The sequence below is a fragment of the Babylonia areolata genome, chromosome 2, assembly GCF_041734735.1.
Source record: "Babylonia areolata isolate BAREFJ2019XMU chromosome 2, ASM4173473v1, whole genome shotgun sequence".
Lineage (NCBI taxonomy): Eukaryota > Metazoa > Mollusca > Gastropoda > Neogastropoda > Buccinidae > Babylonia > Babylonia areolata.
The window spans coordinates 56,381,576-56,402,286 of NC_134877.1; the positions used below are offsets into that span (position 1 = coordinate 56,381,576).

Sequence of the window (20,711 nt, forward strand, 5' to 3'; positions counted from 1 at the left end):
CCACCCCACCCCACCATCCCCTCACACACACACATACACGCACGCATGCACACATTGTCTGTTTATGTGTCTTTCTTCCTCTTTACAGATTTTTTCTTCGCCATGATTCTTGTGGTGAGAGATAGGCCTATAGGATCAGAAACTATGATTTATTCATTGAACAGCTCCCAGATAACCTTGAGCATGAAACGACGACTTATTTGATTGAACAGGTCTCAAAATTCAGTTTGGAAATGTACACCTGAATGATGTTTGTGCATGTACTGTAACAAACCTGTTGTGTTGGTTTGAAGACCGCGCACACATGCTATCATCTTAGGACACATCAAGCACTATTGTGTTAAGTGTAGCTCTTTCTTTATTGATGCACGCTGGTAGGTTGTGTGTATGTGAGTGTGTGCATCCGTGTGTGTGTGTGTGTGTGTGTGTAACATTGAAACAAAGTGTGTCATAGTAATGGAAATCAATAGAGAGCCTAGTCAATCTCACCAGGCCAAGTCAAGGCTCTGTGTACAGCCTTGCAGCCTGTCAGCAACATATGTAAACATAAGGAGAATCCGCCCATGTATGCTCAACATGTTATTGAATTTTTCTCTTCCACACTGCTTTGCCCTGTGTGTGTGTGTGTGTGTGTGTGTGTGTGGTGAACTGAGTGACTTGCAGTCCCATTTGTTTTGTGTGAGCCAAGTTGAGTGACCTTTCCCTCTGTAAGGGTCTGATGATTATGTCATCTTGAATCTTCTGCAAGGGAGACATGCCTGCCCAGCGCATTCTTCTGAAGAAGATTTTGACTTGTAAGGTTGTGTTGATCATGTTTTAAAAATCATTTATCTATTTGTTTTATCTTATGTTGTTTTTTTAAAGTGATCATGGGTGTTTTTGTTCGTCAAAGAATTTGCATACTGTGGGTAGTTTTGCTGATGAACAGGTGTGTATAAGTGTGGGTGCGCGTCTTTTTGTTTGTGCATGCACGTGTGAATGTGTGTGCACAAGCATGCATGCATGCATTTGCATATTTGAACTAGCGTGTGTACTTTATAAGAGCACATTCTTTAAGTAATATTCTGTAATGATTGTTGAGCGTTTGAAATGTCAGATGTCCTGTGCCGTTGACTCAGGACTTGATATTATCGAGTTTAATTTGAAATAATGGATGATGAGTGAGGGTTTTGCACATGGTTTCATTTATATATCCATGACGTAGGCACGTTTTGTGATTGTATGTAAGATTACAGTTACTGTTCAGTTAAGTTTATGCCATTGGTTGTTTGATGTCAAATCAGCCAGTGTTTTACTATATAAAAAAGAAAGGGAAAAAAAGTTAAGAATGTGGAATTTGACTATGGTAATGGGATGGTTTGACAAAATATACAGTGATTTCACAGCACAGGTTGATTTTGTTACTTAAACTGTGACGTGATTGCAGTTATGATGTACATTGGAAAACAAATAAGTGATTAGACAACATAGTCTGATTAAATGAAAATATGCATTAAAATAATGCTTTTTCAAGCAGACAAGATAGTTTGACAAACTAATGAATTACCTAATTATTGTCAGTGCATACAGGTATAGTTGTTATTGTTTCTAACATGATTTAGCAATATTTACATTGCTACTGCAAATATTGCTATATGTATATAAATACAGTGAACTCATATGATACACACACACACACACACACATGCGTGCACACATGTCCCTGCATGCACGGAAACTGTTGGGATTGTGAAAAAAGAAATAATACTTTGGTGGTTTTAATATTGTGATGAATTGAAATTTGTCATTTTTGTAAACTGAAATACAATGCAGTGTGATATACTACAATACAGTACAACACAACACAACACAATACAATACAATACAATACAATACAATACAACACAATGCAACACAATGCTACACGACACAACACAATACTGTTGACACTAAGATGTGATATTTTTCCAGTTTTTCATGTTATCCCAACACACTGAACAGCTTTACAGTGTGGAGCAGGTAACAAGAGCAGGAAATCCATTCTTTAGTCCTCATTGACTTCACATAGTGAAAACAGTCAATCAGTGAAACAGAACAGAGAATATGAGAGAGGAAAGGAAAGTGCAGGTTTCGTATTGTATTACGTTCTTACACAAAGAATTTTTCTGTGTGAAATTTGGGCCACGTTACGAAAGACAAGTGCATATTCGTTTTCTTCTCATTTTTTCTTCTTCTTTATGTCTGCAAGTGTATTTGTTTAAAGATAAGTGAATTTTTCTACAGAATTTCGCCAGGGGCAGCCATTTAGTTGCTGTGGTTTCTTTTATGTGTGCAAAGTGCATGCTGCACATGGGACCTTGTTTATCATCTTATCTGAATGGCTAGCACCCAGACCACCACTCAAGGTCAAGTGGAGAGGATTGTAAAAATCCCAGTCACTGTATGGGAATCAAACCCATGGACACTTCCTGGTCAGGCACATTACATTTAGGCCACCGCTCAACTTGGTCAGTCTGCTGGGAACATAGAATTTCCTTTGGATCTGAATGCAACTTTCTTAACACACTGACATAATAGTTACTATGCTTATTCAGAATGTATTCAGAATGAAGAATTTCATTTTATTTGACATGTTTGGAACCATGAATGCATGGGGATAATTGTTTCTCATTGTGGGAAAGTTACTTACTGGTTTTTTTTTTTATCAAAACAATGTTGTATAATGACAAAAGCCTGTATACCACAAACTGTTCTTTGGTGGCAGTTATAGCATTTGCAGGATGAGTTTATTTTAAATTGAGATTCTTGATTGTGTGTGATGGTGTGTACATGTATCTGTGAGTGTGTGGGGAGAGGGGCAGGGGGGAAGCAGAAGGGAAGTTGTGAGGGAGGAATTCTTGATGTTTTATTTGGATGTTATGTTGATATAGTCATATTCCTCTATGTAAGAAGAAAAAAATGACAAGCATGGTTGCTGTATTTGAGATCATATAATTGTTTCAAATGTGTGAAAAGCATGAGTGATAAACAAATGACATACACACGCATGCACACACACACACACACACACATACAAGGACTCACACACATGACTCCCCCTCCCCCCCTCCCACACACACACGCACATGCACATGCACACAGAGTTATCTGGGTGTCACAATGACTTGTGGCATTTACTGTATCTTCATTTTGTTAATGCAGCTGACTTTCATTTGAAGTGCAGATAACGAAAGCACATTGAGGTTTGTGGCTGTGATATGTGACATTGATAACAGCTTGTCTGCATTCTAGCCAATGAAGAAGAAGAAAAAAGTTGACTTGCTTTCCAGCTACAGATTAAAACTTAACACAATGATGTGTGGATGTAAGAAAAAAAACACAAAAAACTAACAAAGAACCAAAAACCCCAAACAACCAACAGCTTCATAAAGGAGAATCTGAGACCACTTAATTCTTGGCACAGGTGAGATTCCAACAAGTGATATCATATGTGAATGTGAAATTGTTTTTAGTTCACTTTATTATGTTCCTGATTCTTTAATGAAAATGGTTGACCTTGTTTTTGAGGTCATTACAACAAGCTGAAAACATGTGATATTCTCACAGCAGATGTTAACAACAGAAGTGTGTGTGTGTGTGTGGGGGGGGGGGCATTGGGGGACAAGGGAGGGGAGCAGGGGGGCAGGGGGGGGGGGGGGGGACAAAATTAGTGTTCCTTTAAGCTGAATTAAAAATATTGAACAAGACTAGGTGCAAAAAAGCTTCTGTACTTGTTAACTGATGGATTTACACCTGGATTTCAGATATTTGTTTATTAACAACATTCATAGCACATTCTGTTGCTCGGATAAGTTGGCACAAGTCTTGCTACAGATGACAGTCTAAGGGGAACAAAGCTTGTTGTTGCTTGCAGCCTTGCCTGCCATAAGTTGCCGCAAGTCTTGCTGCAGATGAGGAACTAAGCGGTACACGTGTATGTCTTTCGCTGTTGCTTGCAGCCATGCCTGTCGTAAGGTGCCATGAGTCTTGCTACAGATGAGAAACTAAGGGGCACATGTGTATGTCTGTTGTTGTTGTTGCTCGCAGCCATGCCACGGGCAGGGATGTCGCCAGGAATGCCCCCTCCCCCGCCGGGGATGCAGGGCGGCATGGACCGTAAGCGCCCGGCCCCTCCACAGGACCCCAGGGCATCATCCTCCCAGCAGCAGCAGCAGATCAAAGTGTGAGTCTGTGTGGGAGTGAACTGGTTTTGTTTGTTTGTCAGTAGTAATGGTACTACTGATAATGGTAATGGTGATGATGATAACGATAATAATAATGATGATGATGATGTTTATAATAATAATAATGATAACCACACATCAGTAATGATAGTAATAGCAACTGCGACTTGCAAATGGAGAAAGTCTGTCACTTCATGCTTCGTTGGTGCTGCTCTTTCACAGCTCCAGAGACTTTCTCCGTTTGTAAGTTGTATTGACTCAGTAGTTATAATTGATTTTATCTCAGTACCAACGAAACAAAACTATACAGTGTTATCAGTGATTGATATCCAGCAGCTTTCTCTGTCATAAAGGTTTATGACACTGTTTCCACAAGAATGATTGATAAAAAAAAAAAAATTAAAAAACCCTGTAAACAAGAGTTTCAAATAGTAATAGGTTCAATTCCTTAATCAGAGCCAGATGAAAGTTTGCTGGGTTGTAAGTTTTGATGAAAATTGGAGGTGCTGTGGCATAATTGGTTGTGTATTGGACTTCTGATCTAGTGTTCTGCACTGATAAGGGTTTGAGGCCCCATTCTGGCATGGTGTTGTGTCCTGGGGGAAAAAGCACTGGACTTTAGTTTTTCTCACTCCTTCCAGGTGTGAAAGCACCTCACCACAATTATCCTGACTCTGCCCACTTGTGAAGGCACTTCACTACAGTTTTCCTCACTTCACCCAGGTGTGAAAGCACCTCACCACAATTATCCTGACTCTACCCACTTGTGAAGGCACTTCACTACAGTTTTCCTCACTTCACCCAGGTGTGAAAGCACCTCACCACAATTATCCTGACTCTACCCATTTATGAAGGCACTTCACGACAGTTTTTCTCACTTCACCCAGGTGTGAAAGCACCTCACCACAATTATCCTAACTCTACCCACTTGTGAAGGCACTTCACTACAGTTTTCCTCACTTCACCCAGGTGTGAAAGCACCTCACCACAATTATCCTGACTCTACCCACTTGTGAAGGCACTTCACGACAGTTTTTCTCACTTCACCCAGGTGTGAAAGCACCTCACCACAATTATCCTGACTCTACCCACTTGTGAAGGCACTTCACTACAGTTTTCCTCACTTCACCCAGGTGTGAAAGTACCTCACTACAATTATCCTGACTCTACCCACTTGTGAAGGCACTTCACGACAGTTTTCCTCACGTCACCCAGGTGTGAAAGCACCTCACTACAATTATCCTGACTCCTACCCACTTGTGAAGGCACTTCACTACAGTTTTCCTCACTTCACCCAGGTGTGAAAGCACCTCACCACAATTATCCTGACTCTACCCACTTATGAAGGCACTTCACTACAGTTTTCCTCACTTCACCCAGGTGTGAAAGTACCTCACCACAACTATCCTGACTCTACCCACTTACGAAGGCACTTCACTACAATTTTCCTCACCCCACCCAGGTGTGAAAGTACCTCATCACAATTATCCTGACTCTACCCACTTGCGAAGGCACTTCACTACAGTTTTCCTCGCCCCACCCAGGTGTGAAAGCACCTCACTACAATTATCCTGACTCTACCCACTTGTGAAGGCACTTCACTACAATTTTCTTCACCCCACCCAGGTGTGAAAGCACCTCACTACAATTATCCTGACTCTACCCACTTGTGAAGGCACTTCACTACAGTTTTCCTCACTTCACCCAGGTGTGAAAGTACCTCACTACAATTATCCTGACTCTACCCACTTGTGAAGGCACTTCACTACAATTTTCTTCACCCCACCCAGGTGTGAAAGTACCTCACTACAATTATCCTGACTCTACCCACTTGTGAAGGCACTTCACTACAGTTTTCCTCACTTCACCCAGGTGTGAAAGTACCTCACTACAAGTATCCTGACTCTACCCACTTGTGAAGGCACTTCACTACAATTTTCTTCACCCCACCCAGGTGTGAAAGTACCTCACTACAATTATCCTGACTCAACCCACTTGTGAAGGCACTTCACTACAATTTTCTTCACCCCACCCAGGTGTGAATGGGTACCTGATTTGGGTTGGCGAAGGAGAGGATTGGGTTCCACCTTCCAATGCCGAGTCGTAGATACATTGGATATGAATTCACTGCCTCAGTGGCTGTAAACATCTATGGGACCATTAAACTTTTGTTTTTCTTCTCCGAAATCAAGAAAGGGGCATTGTCTACTGCTGCATGTATTGATATTACTCTTGATGAGTGATTAATCAGGTTACTGGAATGTAAGCAGCTGGAAAATAAATTCCATCAGCACTGTCTTCACAGATTTTTTTTTTTTTACATCAGGTAGCAGGACAGGTTAACAAAACTGATAGGCCCTGGCAAAAATGCTCGCTCACAAGTACAGACTGTATGCTGACCTGATGCCAGTTGCAGTGGTCAGGTTTGGGTGGAAGATACTAGAATCCTGGAAAATGCTGCTGTACCGCCAGCGGAAAGATGGAACATACACACCAAGGACAATCCTTCCGAAGGTACAACAAGGACACCTTGAAGACCAAACTGAGGGACTGTTGATCCCTTAACTCTCTCCATACGAACGGCGAAAGAGACGACGTTAACAGCGTTTCATCCCAATTACCATCATCAAAATATTGCAAGCAGAAGGCTCTTATACTGAAGAGGTGAATGTTGACAAAGATACCACAGTTCTGACGACGGAAGCTAAAGGTTGGGTCATTCAGACACCCTCTGGACATCCGAGGGGTCTGTGTAGAGGAGAAGAGAGGACTGGCTGTACTGAGTGAGTTAACCTTTGAAGTGACAGGCAATGGCGTGTTCAAAGGGACCAACATTTTTTCAAGTGAGCAGCTGCCCAAAACAATACAGGACAGTTGCAAACAAAGGACTGTGCCTCTGGAATTCCTTTCCCTGCAATGTGTGTGGAGTGGATGATTGTGTACACCCAGGATAGGTCTTGATTCACACCTGTGGACCCACTCCAGGAAAAGATGAAGGGTTTTTTTGTTTTTTTTGTTTTTTTGTTTTGTTTTTTTAAGAGATTTTTGTGTGTGTGTGTGTGTCAGTGGAATAAATGAAGGAGTGGGGAATGAAGGCTTCAGGGTCAAGAGGCAGTGCACAGGTTCTTGGTCTTCTTCCTTCAACCTAGTCGCCTTTGGCTTTGTACAGTGCCATGTGTCGTCGTTCTGAGAATTTATTGATTGTCGCCTTGGTGATCTTATCAGCACCTGTTGGAGCGATTTATATCATGTCTGGATTTATGATACTTTTTTTTTTTTTTTTTTTTTTTATAATGTGAGACTTGAGAGGCAGTGTGTGTGTGTGTGTGTGTGTTGAGTGTGTTTGTTTCGCAGTGTATGCTTTTATGTGGTGTGTGTAGTGTGTGTTTATGTGTGTGTGCTTGAGTGTGTGTGTTTGTGAGTGTGTGTGTGTGTGTGTGTGTGTGTGTGTGTGTGCGCATGAGTCTGTGTGTTTGTGTGTGTGTGCTTTTATGTTGTGTGTGAGTGTGTGCGTTTGTGTAGTGGTGTTTATGTATGTGTACTTTAGTGTGTGTGTGTGTGTGTGTGTGTGTGTGTGTGTGTGTGTGTGTGACTTATGACAGTGTGTGTCAATATGTTTGTGTGTGTTTATGTGAGGTAAAGAGAGCATGTGTGTGTGTGTGTGTGTGTGTGTGTGTGTGTGAATACATGAAAGTTTTAAAAGATATGTGCTCAGTTGTCAAGTCATGATGGAATGGATTAAAAAAAAAAAAAAAAAAAGAAAAAAAAAAGTGTCACATAGTTACTAAAGTGTGTGGCAGTCAGCTTTTTGTGTGTGTGTGTGTGTGTGTGTGTGTGTGCTCTGGCTGTTGTGTCCTGCATTATGTTGTTTTCATCTTATTTACTCTTTGTTTTTCTTCCACAGAATAATGTTCTAGGATTATTGTTTGTTTGCATTATTTATCTATTTATTTAAAATCACTTTTGTTGTTTATGAAATTATGGGGTTTTTTAATTTTTATTTTTTATAGATAACTACATTTATTCTTAATGAAGGAATCATTATGCATTGCGATATTAATTTTTGTATATATTACATCTGTTCTTAAAAAAACACAAAATGCTCTTTAATCAGTTTATTTTTGTTGTGACATTATTTTGCACAGTATTAACCAAATGAAACGAATTAAATTCTTTTTTTACATTCATTTTCCATGAAACTTCAATACTTGGGCATTCAAACAACCCGTGCACTTGGAACAGAGATGTTTTCTAGTCATCAACTTCATTATCTCTCTCAAGAGGAATTAACATGTGGTCATGTTGCTCATCCTCACAACAGGAACATCGTATTTATACTTTTCTCATTTACTTTGAAGTCAAATGGTTATATCAAGATAAAGCAGGTTGTAAAGAAAGAATAAATGTGCCATTTTATGTTTTCAGAAAGAAGAAGAAGAAAATCGCTGACAAGATTCTGACCCAGAGGGTAAGATTAATCTGCAGCTTGACATTGTAATGATTACACAATTTGGGGGGATGGAATGGGAGTGAAACAAGGTAATTTTTGTTTGCGGGTGCTGTTGAATAAACATTGGAATTAACGGTGAACAAACAAGCGACAATAGCTTAGCCCTCCACACTGCCCTGCCCCCCCCCCCCCCCTCCTCACCTCCTCTCCTCACCACACCACTTTGTCTTGGACAATGATGGCAGAAGTAAAATGGGAAAATAAAAAGAAGAAAGAACAAGAAAAGAAGATGCATCAGTTGGAAACGATTTGCATTTTGCCAGGATTTGTATGTATGCGCAGTCACAGATATCATCTCTTTTATGTTCACAGGCACATGCTTGGCACGTACTGCTATGAACATGAAGCCCATGTACTGACATGCACAGGCACATGCACACACCGCACCACACCACACCACTCCCACACACAGACACAGGCAGACACACACACAGAACACACACACACACAGACACACACACAGACACACACATGCGCGCACACCAAGGCTCCCTACCCTCAGACATGGTTTTTTTGTGTTTTTTTTTGGGGGGGGTGGGGGGGGGGGGGAGGCAGGAGGGTGGGCGTTGGGGGGACTCAGCTCTTGTTTCATACTGACATAAGATAGATACCAAGAGAGAAAAAAAAAAGAATTAAACATAGAAGTTTGTATTGAATAGCTAGCTTTAGCAGATGACAGAACTTAATTCCCAGAAAATGGGAAGTTATCTGATGCAGGTGGTTTTTGTTGTTGTTGTTGTGTTTGTGTGATTTGTTTTGTGTCAAATTCATTATTTTATTATTTTTAGGAGGCATGGTGTGTCTGGTGGGTGGTGGGGGTGGCATGATTCCACCCTAACCTCACTAGACTCCTAATTTTTCAGGTTATTTTTTTTATTTTTCAATTTTTTGGTCATAGTTGATTGGCATTGGAACCAGCACTGCTCCGTTTGCATGTGTGCATGTGCTGTGATATGTATGGGTATGTCCACAAACATATTCATAGACACACGCACACACACACAGAGACAGAAACACACACAAACACACACACACACACACACACACGCACACACAAACTGACCACTTCACTCACCAGGCAAGATTTAGCACTATATCATTATTTTGAGTGCTAATTATTATTATTATTATTATTTTCTCTGATAGATGCTCATAGGGAGTGCTTTGATTTGTCTCTGGACAAGATTAAGCGCAGTATGAATACCTTTATTATTAGTAGTATTATTAAAATTCTTCTCTGTGATGGATGCTGACAGGGAGCGCTTTGATTTACAAGTTTCTGGACACGACTAAGCGTTATATATATAAATCCCTTCATTAGTATTATTCCAACTGAAAATCTTTTTTTCTGTGATGATGGTTTGCCCTGCTTGCAATCAAGCTGTTAACAGAGGGGGTGGGGATCTTTGCTGTGTGCGACAGGTGCGTGACCTGGTGCCAGAGTCGCAGGCCTACATGGACCTGCTGGCCTTTGAGCGCAAGCTGGACGCCACCATCATGCGGAAACGCCTGGACATCCAGGAGGCCCTCAAACGACCCATGAAGGTAAAGGCGCGGGACTGGGGAAGGGAGGCAGACATGTGTTGCCTACCACCCTGATTTGTCACTGATACTTCTGAAAACTTTACTCCCTCTCCCAGGCCCCTCCCACTCCAACTTCCCCACACCCACACCCCCCCCCAAAAAATGGGGTCACTCCTGGGTGGGGGTGGGTTGGGGTGATGGGGGGCGGGGGCAGGAATTTGTGTGCAGTGTTTGTTTTTCTTCAGACAATAGCAAAGGCAGCTTAACTCACTCAGTACGGCCAGTCCTCTCTTCTCCTCTACACATACCCCTCGGATATCCTGTGGGCATCTGAATGACCCAACCTTTAGCTTACGTCATCAGAATTGTGGTATTATTTGTCAACATTCACCTCTTCAGTATAAGAGCCTTCCGCTTGCAATATTTTGATGATGGTAGTTGGGGTGAAACGCTGTTAACGTCGTCTCTTTCGCCGTTCGTTGGAGAGAGTTAAGACGTGGCATGCACCTGTGTTCTGTTGGAACTGCAAAATTTAGAAAGGCCTCAAGACAGATCGATGTGGCATCGAAGAAGAATTGTATTTGAGAACTACACTGAAAAGGCTTGAAAGTAGTGATGAAGAGGATGGGTGCGTAACACTGCTTAAGGCATTATCAGCTCGAGTATCATCTACAGTTTTGCAATAAGCTCAGAGCTTTTTATTAATTTTTTTTTTTTTTTTTTTTTTTTTTTTTGGGGGGGGGGTGTGTGTGTGGGGGGGGGGTTGTGTGTATATGTGCTGTGCTGTTCTATGGGCATTTGCAAATGTTACATGTTACAAGTGTTACTGATAATAACTTTGGTTTGTTTTGGAGGTTTTGAAACTGATAATCAGATACTGAGGTAGGGGTGTCTGAGGGTGGGTGCAGATGTGACAGTGGTGGTCCAGCTGTGGTTGAAATCTTTGTCTTGGGGGATTTTGTGTCAAATTTATTAGATCATACTTAAACAATTTCTGTGTCACGTATGATGCTGGATTTTTTTTCTTCTTCAAATTGTGGTAATACGATAGTTATTAACATGAGTACTGTGGTCAAGCTGTGGTTTAAACCTTTGTCCTTTTTTTCTTTTTTTTTTTTTTTTTGTATATGATTTATTCATTTGTGGTTATTAATTGTGAAGCAGTTATGAAGTCACAGAAAAAGCTACCTTTATATGTCCGTCAACCAAGTCTCATGTTTTCTTTTTGGTTTGTTTTCAGCAAAAACGGAAGCTCAGAATCTTCATTTCGAATACATTCTTCCCACCCAAAGAAGGAGAGGTGAGCACATTCAGACTGAGCATTTTGTATCTTTTTCATTTGCATGCTGTGCATGAGACATTTCTGTCAGTTTGGGTCTGGTCATTGATGTCAGGTCAGATTCTCTGTTTTATCGTGAACCTCTTTTGTTTATACTTCTCATCTCTTGGATGTGTGCACACTGACAAACATGCACACACACACACACACACACACACACACACACACACACACACACACACACACACACACACACACACACATGCTCAGGCAGAGTGATAAAGAGAAACACAGACTTGCACACACACTCAGACAAACAGATATACACGTATGCACATCCATACACACATACACACATGCATACATACATACATACATCCTTACATACCTTCATGTTGCAATGTACGATTGGTTACAGCATTTTCACTTCCAGTCATATGGTCCTGGGTTGTAATCTTGGTCACAGTGCTTGCCTGGTGGGTTAAGGGTGGAGATTCTTTCCAATTTCTCCAGTCAATAGGAGTGAAGACCTGCTGGTGCCTGAACCCCCTTCGTGTGTATGTTGATAGAAAAAAATTAATGCTCACTTTAAGTTTAAAGATCCCATGATCCGTGTCAGCATTCGGTGGGTTAAAGAAACAAAAACATAACCTGTATGCACACCCCTGAAAACAGGCGTTTGGGTGCCAACATGGCAGGGTGAAAGTAGTCATGCACCTAAAACCCCTCTGATACATACGAGTTAACGTAAGAGTTGCCTCCTATGAATACAGAAGTAGAAAAAGAACTGACTGACAGAATCATAAATGTCTGGTTGATGATTGAAATACCTGTCTTGTGCAGGATGGGGAGGAATCTGTTCCCTCATGGGAGCTGCGCGTGGAGGGGCGTCTTCTGGAAGATGTGAGTTCTTCGTGTGTGGATATATCTGCTAGTCAGTGTTTGTGTGTGTGTGTGTGTGTGTGTGTGTGTGTGTGATCTGTGCTTCAGGTTAATATCTTTTCACTTTAAAGTAATACATGATGTCATCAAGCAGGCATGTGTGTGTGTTTTCTCTGTGTGTTTGTGCGAGTGTGTGTGCATGCATGTGTGTGTGCATTTTTTTTTTCTCTGATGCATAGAAAATGGAATGGATGCACTGTATGTGCACCGAACAGGTCTGTGGGATGTTCTAAAAATTTCTAGAACAAATACATGAAGAGAGTGAAAATTCATGGAAAGGAGCTTCAGTATTATGCTGGCATCTACATCTTTCTAGAAACTCATCACTTCTTGGCCCAGAAACTTACACAGTTATGACCAGAAGGTATGTCTGCTTTTGTCACTGACTTACAGAATGTGTGGCAACAGATATTAGAGTGACACTCTAAAAGTAGTCTGAGATCCCTTAGAATTATGGAAAAAGAGTCCCAAGGTTTGTAACTTATCAGGAGCACTGAGCTATGAACATGATTCAGAGCACCATGCATATTACAGTTTGAATGAGTTTTTAGAGACATTGGGAGGCTGCAATGGAAATGTTACAGGAATGAGTTGAGTTGTTGAGACTCTCTGTTCCTGTCTACAGGCGGCCACGGCGAAACTGAGCGACGCTAACAAGGTGAAACGCAAGTTCTCATCCTTTTTCAAGAGTCTGGTGATTGAGCTGGACAAGGATTTGTACGGCCCCGACAACCATCTAGTGGAGGTAGGGAGATGTTATGTGAAGTGATCATTGTGTGAGCCACAGAAATACAAACCTTATGCTCTGTTCAGTTTGGTTGGATGGAAGTGTTGGCATCTTAAGGCAGTTGGCGTTGATTTAAATGATTGTGCTGCAGCGCAAAAGCGGGTTTGAATATGAATTTGTGTGTGTGTGTGTGTGTTTGCAGTGGCACAGAACGGCCACCACCCAGGAGACAGACGGGTTCCAGGTGAAACGCCCTGGGGACCAGAATGTGAAATGCACTGTTCTCCTCATGCTGGACTACCAGGTGGGCACAGGGTTGTGGAAAACGTGTGCTTGAGAGTATGCGTGTGTGTTTGTGTAGGTGTGTGTGTGTGTGTGATTGCTCACTTGTGTGCATGTGTTCACATTTTGTTTAAATGTCTATACACAATTAAACACTAAGTAAGGAGGCACTGTGGCAGAGTTGGTTAGGTGTTGGACTTCTGATTCTGGGTTCACCAGTGCTCAAGGTTTGAGGCCCTGTTTTGGCATAGTGCTGGTTAGGTGTTGGACTTCAGATTCTGGGTTCCCCAGTGATTAAGGTTTTTAGGCCCAGTTTTTGGGTGGTGCTGGTTAGGTGTTGGACTTCTGATTCTGGGTTCACCAGTGCTCAAGCCAGTGTAGTTCAAGCTGGAGTGCACCTTATTCTAGGATTTTTATTTATCAAAAAAAGGTTAAAATTCAAGGTCTCATATAAAGAACTGTGTTACAGATGGACAGTGCCAGTGTGTAAGGAAGTTGTGTTGGCCCCACCCACAGCCCATGCAGTTCAGGCTGGAGTGCACCTGATTCTAGGATTTTCCTCAAGAAAACAAAATGAGTTAAAATTCAGGATTCAGGTGGTGTTCCTTACATACAAGATTGTGTTAAAAGATGATAGATGCCAGTGTGTAAGGAAGTTGTGTTGGCCCTACCCACAGCCCATGCATTTCAAGCTGGAGTGTGCCCTATATACCATAGAGTGATGGCCTAGAGGTAACACGTCCGCCTTGGAAGCGAGAGAATCTGGTTCGAATCACGGCTCAGCTGCCAGTTTTTTCTCCCCATCCACTAGACCTTGAGTGGTGGTCTGGATGCTAGTCATTCGGATGAGACGATAAACTGAGCTCCCGTGTGCAGCATGCACTTAGCACACGTAAAAGAACCCACGGCAACAAAAGGGTTGTTCCTGGCAAAATTATGTTAAAAAATCCACTTTGACAGGAAAAAAAACAAATAAAACTGCATGCAGGAAAAAAAAAGGGTGACGCTGTAGTGTAGCGACGCACTCTCCCTGGGGAGAGCAGCCCGAATTTCACACAGAGAAATCTGTTGTGATAAAAAGAAATACAAATACAAAATACAGAAGTGCGTTATAGTCAGAAAACAACAGTGTGTAAGGAATTTGTTTTGGCCCATGCAGTTCAGGCTGGAGTGCACCATATTGTAGTATTTTTCTTGATTTAAAAATAATAATAAAAGGTTAGAATTCGGGATTTCAGGCCTGGGGTGCACCATATACACAAGTGCATTATAGTTGGAACAAGAGAGGCAAGGCCTTCAAGACTCACTTGTGATAAATTAAGTCCCCTTGCATTAATTACAGAGTAATTTCCCTTTTTTACTATCTGCACCAAAACGTTTGCAAAATAAATAAAAATTCCATGCTTTGCAAAAGAAGTTCCCGTTTGAACAAAAAATGATAATAATGACTGCTCTTGTTGTTGTGTCAGAATATGAGATCAAAGTACCAAGTTTAGAGAATACAAAAAATATAAATATAACAGTAAATGCAGTTTGCATATAATTAGGCTTCTTTTTTATTTTTTTGTGCCCATCCCAGAGGTGCAATATTGCTTTAAACAAGATGACTGGAAAGAACTGAATTTTTCCTATTTTTATGCCTAATTTGGTGTCAACTGACAAAGTATTTGGAGAGAAAATGTCAATGTTAAAGTTTACCACGGACACACACACACACACACACAGACAACCGAACACCGGGTTAAAACATAGACTCACTTTGTTCACACAAGTGAGTCAAAAGTGAGGGATGTGTAATGAGGTTGTGTTGGCCCCCCACCCACAGCCCATGCAGTTCAAGCTGGACCCTCGCCTGGCCCGCCTGCTGGGGATCCACACCCAGACCCGCCCCGTCATCATCAACGCCCTGTGGCAGTACATCAAGACACACAAGCTACAGGACCCCTACGAGAGGGAGTACATCAACTGCGACAAGTACCTGGAGCAGGTGGGGGGGGAGAGAGGGAGAGTGTGGTGTGTGTGTGTGTGTGTTGGTATGTGTTTGTGTGTGTGCATGTTTTGGTGTATGTGTGGTGTAAGTGGACCTGAAGTAGATTTAAATTGCATCAAGGAAATTTATTCTGTGTGTGTGTGTGTGTGTGTGTGTGTTCTCATATACTGGATGGATCTTCTCAGAGAGATGTGTTGCTTTTTTCTTTTCTTTTTTTGGGGGGAGGGGGGGTGTCACTTTTTGTCTATAATCTTGCTTCTACAAAAACATGCTATTTTATTTCCTTCTTACTGATTTGACTTTATTAGACAGAGATCATGCATCTCTTTTGTTGCTGTTTGCGTGCATTCGTAGTGCGCGGTCCTGTTGAACTGATGTATTTGACTTGTTTGCCTGTGACAGATCTTTGACACCAAGAAAATGAAGTTTGCGGAGATTCCGTCAAAACTCCACCCCCTTCTCAGCGCCCCAGACCCCATTGTCATCAACCATGTCATTACGTGAGTCCTCACACTGATGCTTCTTGTGGGAGGGAATGAATGCCAAACAATGATTTGATTCGAAGCGTTAGGGTACTTGCTGCTGAGTTGATCTTCCTTTCACTTCATATTTTTGGGTGTTTTTTTTTTGTTTTTGTTTTTTTTTTTTAATGACCTTCATTTTTCTGACACTCTTAATTCACAGGATAGTGGATCTTTTAATTTGTTCATCAGCACTAGTGAGTAGATTGAATGCTTGGATGATGACATATTGCCTAATGTGTCAGTCAGTGTTTCTCAAAGTTAGTAGATTGAATGCTTGGATGATGACACATTGCCTAATGTGTCAATCAGTGTTTCTCAAAGTTAGTAGATTGAATGCTTGGATGATGACATATTGCCTTATGTGTCAATTAATGTTTCTCTAACATGGCGCTAAAATGCAGTGATAGATGCTTTGCTGATAACACCATTATCGCAGAAATGGAAAGACTTCATGTCATGATCATTTTAGCTTTTGGCAAAGGGACACAATAAATGCTGCTTTGTGTTAAACAGCTGAAAGGGGGGAACTTTTTATTTCTTTTAATCAGAGAAACTTACGTACACATATCACCCATAATCAGCTATTGATTTCTCTGTTTTCTAATAGTCATCCTCACTTACATTTGATGCAAAAAAACTTCAAATATAATATGATTAAAAAAAAAAAAAATTTTAACTGGTCTGGGTTTATTTTCAACAAATCTGGCATTTTAGATTTTTTTCCCCAAGAATGATGGGTTATTTAGACTGTAATGTGCATAAAGGAAAGATGGTGACTCACATCATGAAAAGTGACTGATGAAAATAATGTGAAACCATTCTGCTTTGACTGTCAGTGATAACCTAAATCAAAGTGAACAAAACAAAAGAAAAGAGAGAGAAAAAAAAAAAGAAAAAAAAATTAAGGTAAAGAGAAAAAGACCAAAGATATTGGTGTCATTGTGGATTGAGGGGGATAGCGGAGATATCCACTCTTCATTCACTGTACACAGCCTGGAAGCAGCTGGAGTGTGATAAAGCTTGGGTCTTTCATCCGATTTATTTAGCAGCCTTGGTACAGTGATAAGTTATGTAGCGAATACATTCATGCTTTCAAAAGCCAAGGTTAGAGATCGTAGGTCAAAGTAAGAACAGTGTGCGATTAAAAATGTACTGTTGCAAGATGATATGTTTTACATAGGCCTTTTTTTCTCCATTCCATAATCGCTGTGTTCGATTTAGTGGATATCAAGCGTGAGTTTTTAAGGCCTTGCCTCTTTTGGGTTTTGGTTAATTTTTTATTAGGTTTCCTTTTGACCTATTATTTTGCTTGCTTTGGAAAAGGCTGTATATTTTGTGACAGTAAACCAATATCATTTGCGTGGTTTTTCATTGATATTTCTTGTTTTTACCCTTGCTTGCAGAGGTACAGTTTTAGCTGTCCTGATAGAAGCTTATGTTGTGAACACTTATTTTTACACATTCACACTTGAGTGCACACACATGCACACACACACACACACACACACACATGCATGGAATTTTATATAGATACTTCCACCTCACTTCCATTGTTTGAACTGGAACTCATGCCAGATATGAGCTTTGTGTGAAAGTGTATTGCGAAAAATCCTCAACAAAAAAGTCCTATTAACTGTATGGGATAAATCTTAATAACTTCAGACAAGGCCACATCAAAACATTGGGTGTGGGGTGTAGATGACTACACATGACAGAGATGACTTTGACAAATATGCTCATTGTTTAAAATTCTCTTCTTTTGTTTTTAAGCTGCTTTTTTTTTTTTTTTTTTTTTTTTTTTTTTTTACACCGTGCACCAATAGGGTTTGGGAGGGGTGGGACAAAAAGGTGGAACAACAACAACAACAAAACTTTGCCTCTCCAGAAAGCCCTAAGTGTGTGTCTTGGTATGCATGGGTCTGTGTGTAATTATGTTTTCTAGGACATACAAGCAGGGGATACACTTGTGTATGTGTTGTGTGCATGTGTCTTGTGTGTGTGTGTGTGTTTGTGTGTGCATGCCTGTTGCATAGAGTTTATGGAACACACAAGTAGGGGTACACTTTGTGTGTGGGGGGGGAGGGGGGGAGTGGGCTGGGGAGGGGTGGGGGGAGGCTTTTTATACAAAGTTTTTGTGACATACAAGTGGGGGATGTGTGTGTGTGTGTGTGTGTGTGTGTGTGTGTGTGTGTGTGTGAGGGCCTTATACATACATGTGTGTATGTGTTTGTATTGAGAGTAATTGGTGTACATCAGTTCCTGGGTGTGTTTACTCTTGTGCACTATTGATCTTTTGTATCCCCATTTTGATATGAATGTGTGTATGTGTACGTGTTGGTGTGCATTCATTTGTACACGCATTTGTGGGTGTGTATGCGCGACACATGATTGAGCACAGTATACCTACACATGTCTGTTTGCCCATCGGGGTTTCTATCTTGCACTCGTACTTTAAATTCCCAACCGTTCCAAGTCTGGACAGACCTGTTGCCCCTCCTGGCCCCCTCTCCTCCCCGAGCTTTTATTCTGACACTCACTGACTGACTACTCTATGTGGTGTTTTCTGTGACATGCCTAGTTGGCGGGATAAGGGTGTGCCTTGGAACAAGAGTCTTACGTCAGCAGTCAGGTAGGACACGGCCCCCTTTGCCTGACACTTCCCCCCCCCCCCCCCCCCTTTTTTTTTTTTTTTTTTTTTTTTTTGCTTGACTCAGACTCACTGTGTATGAATTTATATACAACATTCGCTTACCATGCGCCTCTTGACTCGCTGTGTGCCTCAGACTAACCCATCTCCTGCTTCTTGTACGCAGTGTACCTTTTAACTTGCTTACCTGTGTCTCTGGCATGCCAGAGACGTAACAAGTGTGCTTGTAGTGGGTGTTGTGGCTTCACACTGACTGCTTTTTAATTTTTTTTTTTTTTTATCTTCCTCAGTGTAATCGCTTTGCTAAGCACTTTGTACTCAGTTGTTTTTTTGGTGGTGGCATTTCTGTGCAAGTGAATATGGTCACACTTGTTTTTTTAGCTGCAACCCTTTTCGTTTGTGATGGTTTCAGTTCTGCGCTGTTGTTTTTTTTAATTCTTTTTATTTATTTCTTTTCTTTTTACTTTATGGACAGTGTAGTGGTAGTTGTCTATGGTTGTTGTTTTTTCTTTTTGTTTTGTTTTGTTTCTCCTTTTGGTGTATTTTGTTGTTAACCCAGACTCTTTGACTTCACAGACTGATGACAGATTTTAGGTTCAAACCCTAACAGATATAATTCATTGTGTGATGTTTCTGCCCTCTCAGCCGGCTGGCTTCAACCCAGAGCTGAGGGTGTGCTCTAAGTTGGGACCACACTGTCCATTGTCATCTGCTTCACGGATAATGTGTCTTTGAGAGTGTTGCTGGCATGTGCAGGTGTCTGCATCTCCCAGGCCTGGAAGATAACAGGAAGCAGGACTCAGTCATGTGGTCTGAAACCTGAATGTACCCCCCATAGGTGCATAACCATACAAAAATAACACTCACTAAGTGGCCTTTTTTATGTCCTGTTCTCATGGTGATCTCTCTTGATTTCCCCTCCGCTCCATGGGTTTAGTATCAAAGTGCAGAGTATCGTGTCCATAGGAAGTGTTGCTGGAAAGATATGGCTGCTGGTGTTCCCCAACCCCACCCCACCCCCAACCCTCATGCTTGGAAAGAGCTCACTCCTGTCTTGCTCAATAACTGAGCAGTTTCTGCAGTCAGGTTTGGGTGGCAGCAGTAGTTTAGGTCTTTTGAACGTCGGCTCAGAACAGGCATCGCGCATCACCTTGTAAGCTGCTTGGCAAGGCAAAGGCAAAAAGTTTATTTCATGTACCACCTGTGGGGGTTGAGGGGGGGCATAGAAACAGCGGTGCAGGTTCTCTTCTGGTGAAAGGCCTCACAGTGACTTAATAGCATTGATGATAGCTCCCAGTAGACTGCCGGGAATGGGACAGAATGTTGCCTTGGTGTACAGGGGAGATATGGGGGATTAGCAGCATGAGGGTGGTGTTACAAACATAGACGGGCGCAGTAGCCGAGTGGTTAAAGCGTTGGACTGTCAATCTGAGGGTCCCGGGTTCGAATCACGGTGACGGCGCCTGGTGGGTAAAGGGTGGAGATTTTTTACGATCTCCCAGGTCAACATTTGTGCAGACCTGCTTGTGCCTGAACCCCCTTCGTGTGTATATGCAAGCAGAAGATCAAATACGCACGTTAAAGATCCTGTAATCCATGTCAGCGTTCGGTAGGTTATGGAAACAAGAACATACCCAGCATGCACACCCCCGAAAACGGAGTATGGCTGCCTACATGGCGGGGTAAAAACGGTCATACACATAAAAGCCCACTCGTGTACATACGAGTGAACGTGGGAGTTGCAGCCCTCGAACACAGAAGAAGTTACAAACATAGGCACAGTAGGTGGGCTAGTTCCTCCCTCCCTCCCTCCCTCCCTCCCACAGGGTTGTAGAGAGTCATGAACGTCTGACATTAGAATGACTGGGAAATTCTTGGAATAATATATTTTGCCCTGTAGGGTATGTGAGTGTCCTGGCATTTTGATAAAACCCTTGACCAGTAACAGTATCATTGAATGAAAGAGCTTTAAAACATAAAAAAAGAGAGAGAAATGAACATTGATGTTAGATCTGCCAGTCTCTTTCATTAGCAGTCTAGCAGATTTTTGTTTGTTTGTTTTTGTTTTTTTTCAGTTTGGCTTT

The 20,711-nt window shown here is 41.6% G+C and overlaps 1 protein-coding gene across 13 annotated transcripts in view; it reads left to right on the forward strand.

Annotated features, from left to right (window-relative positions):
- The window catches only part of LOC143275406 (SWI/SNF-related matrix-associated actin-dependent regulator of chromatin subfamily D member 1-like), a 64,620-nt gene that overhangs the window by 35,102 nt on the left and 8,807 nt on the right, over positions 1-20,711 (forward strand). For 11 of the 13 annotated variants that reach the window (XM_076579486.1, XM_076579495.1, XM_076579510.1 and 8 more), the window contains 10 exons: positions 4,066-4,201; positions 8,628-8,670; positions 10,135-10,257; positions 11,477-11,536; positions 12,359-12,418; positions 13,083-13,202; positions 13,387-13,488; positions 15,292-15,453; positions 15,859-15,956; positions 18,559-18,609. In XM_076579486.1, the coding sequence (XP_076435601.1) occupies positions 4,066-4,201; positions 8,628-8,670; positions 10,135-10,257; positions 11,477-11,536; positions 12,359-12,418; positions 13,083-13,202; positions 13,387-13,488; positions 15,292-15,453; positions 15,859-15,956; positions 18,559-18,609 (955 nt within the window). Of the gene's footprint in view, positions 1-643; positions 795-4,065; positions 4,202-8,627; positions 8,671-10,134; positions 10,258-11,476; positions 11,537-12,358; positions 12,419-13,082; positions 13,203-13,386; positions 13,489-15,291; positions 15,454-15,858; positions 15,957-18,558; positions 18,610-20,711 lie in introns of those variants that run through there. The other 2 variants (XM_076579569.1, XM_076579502.1) reach the window with 2 other exon arrangements.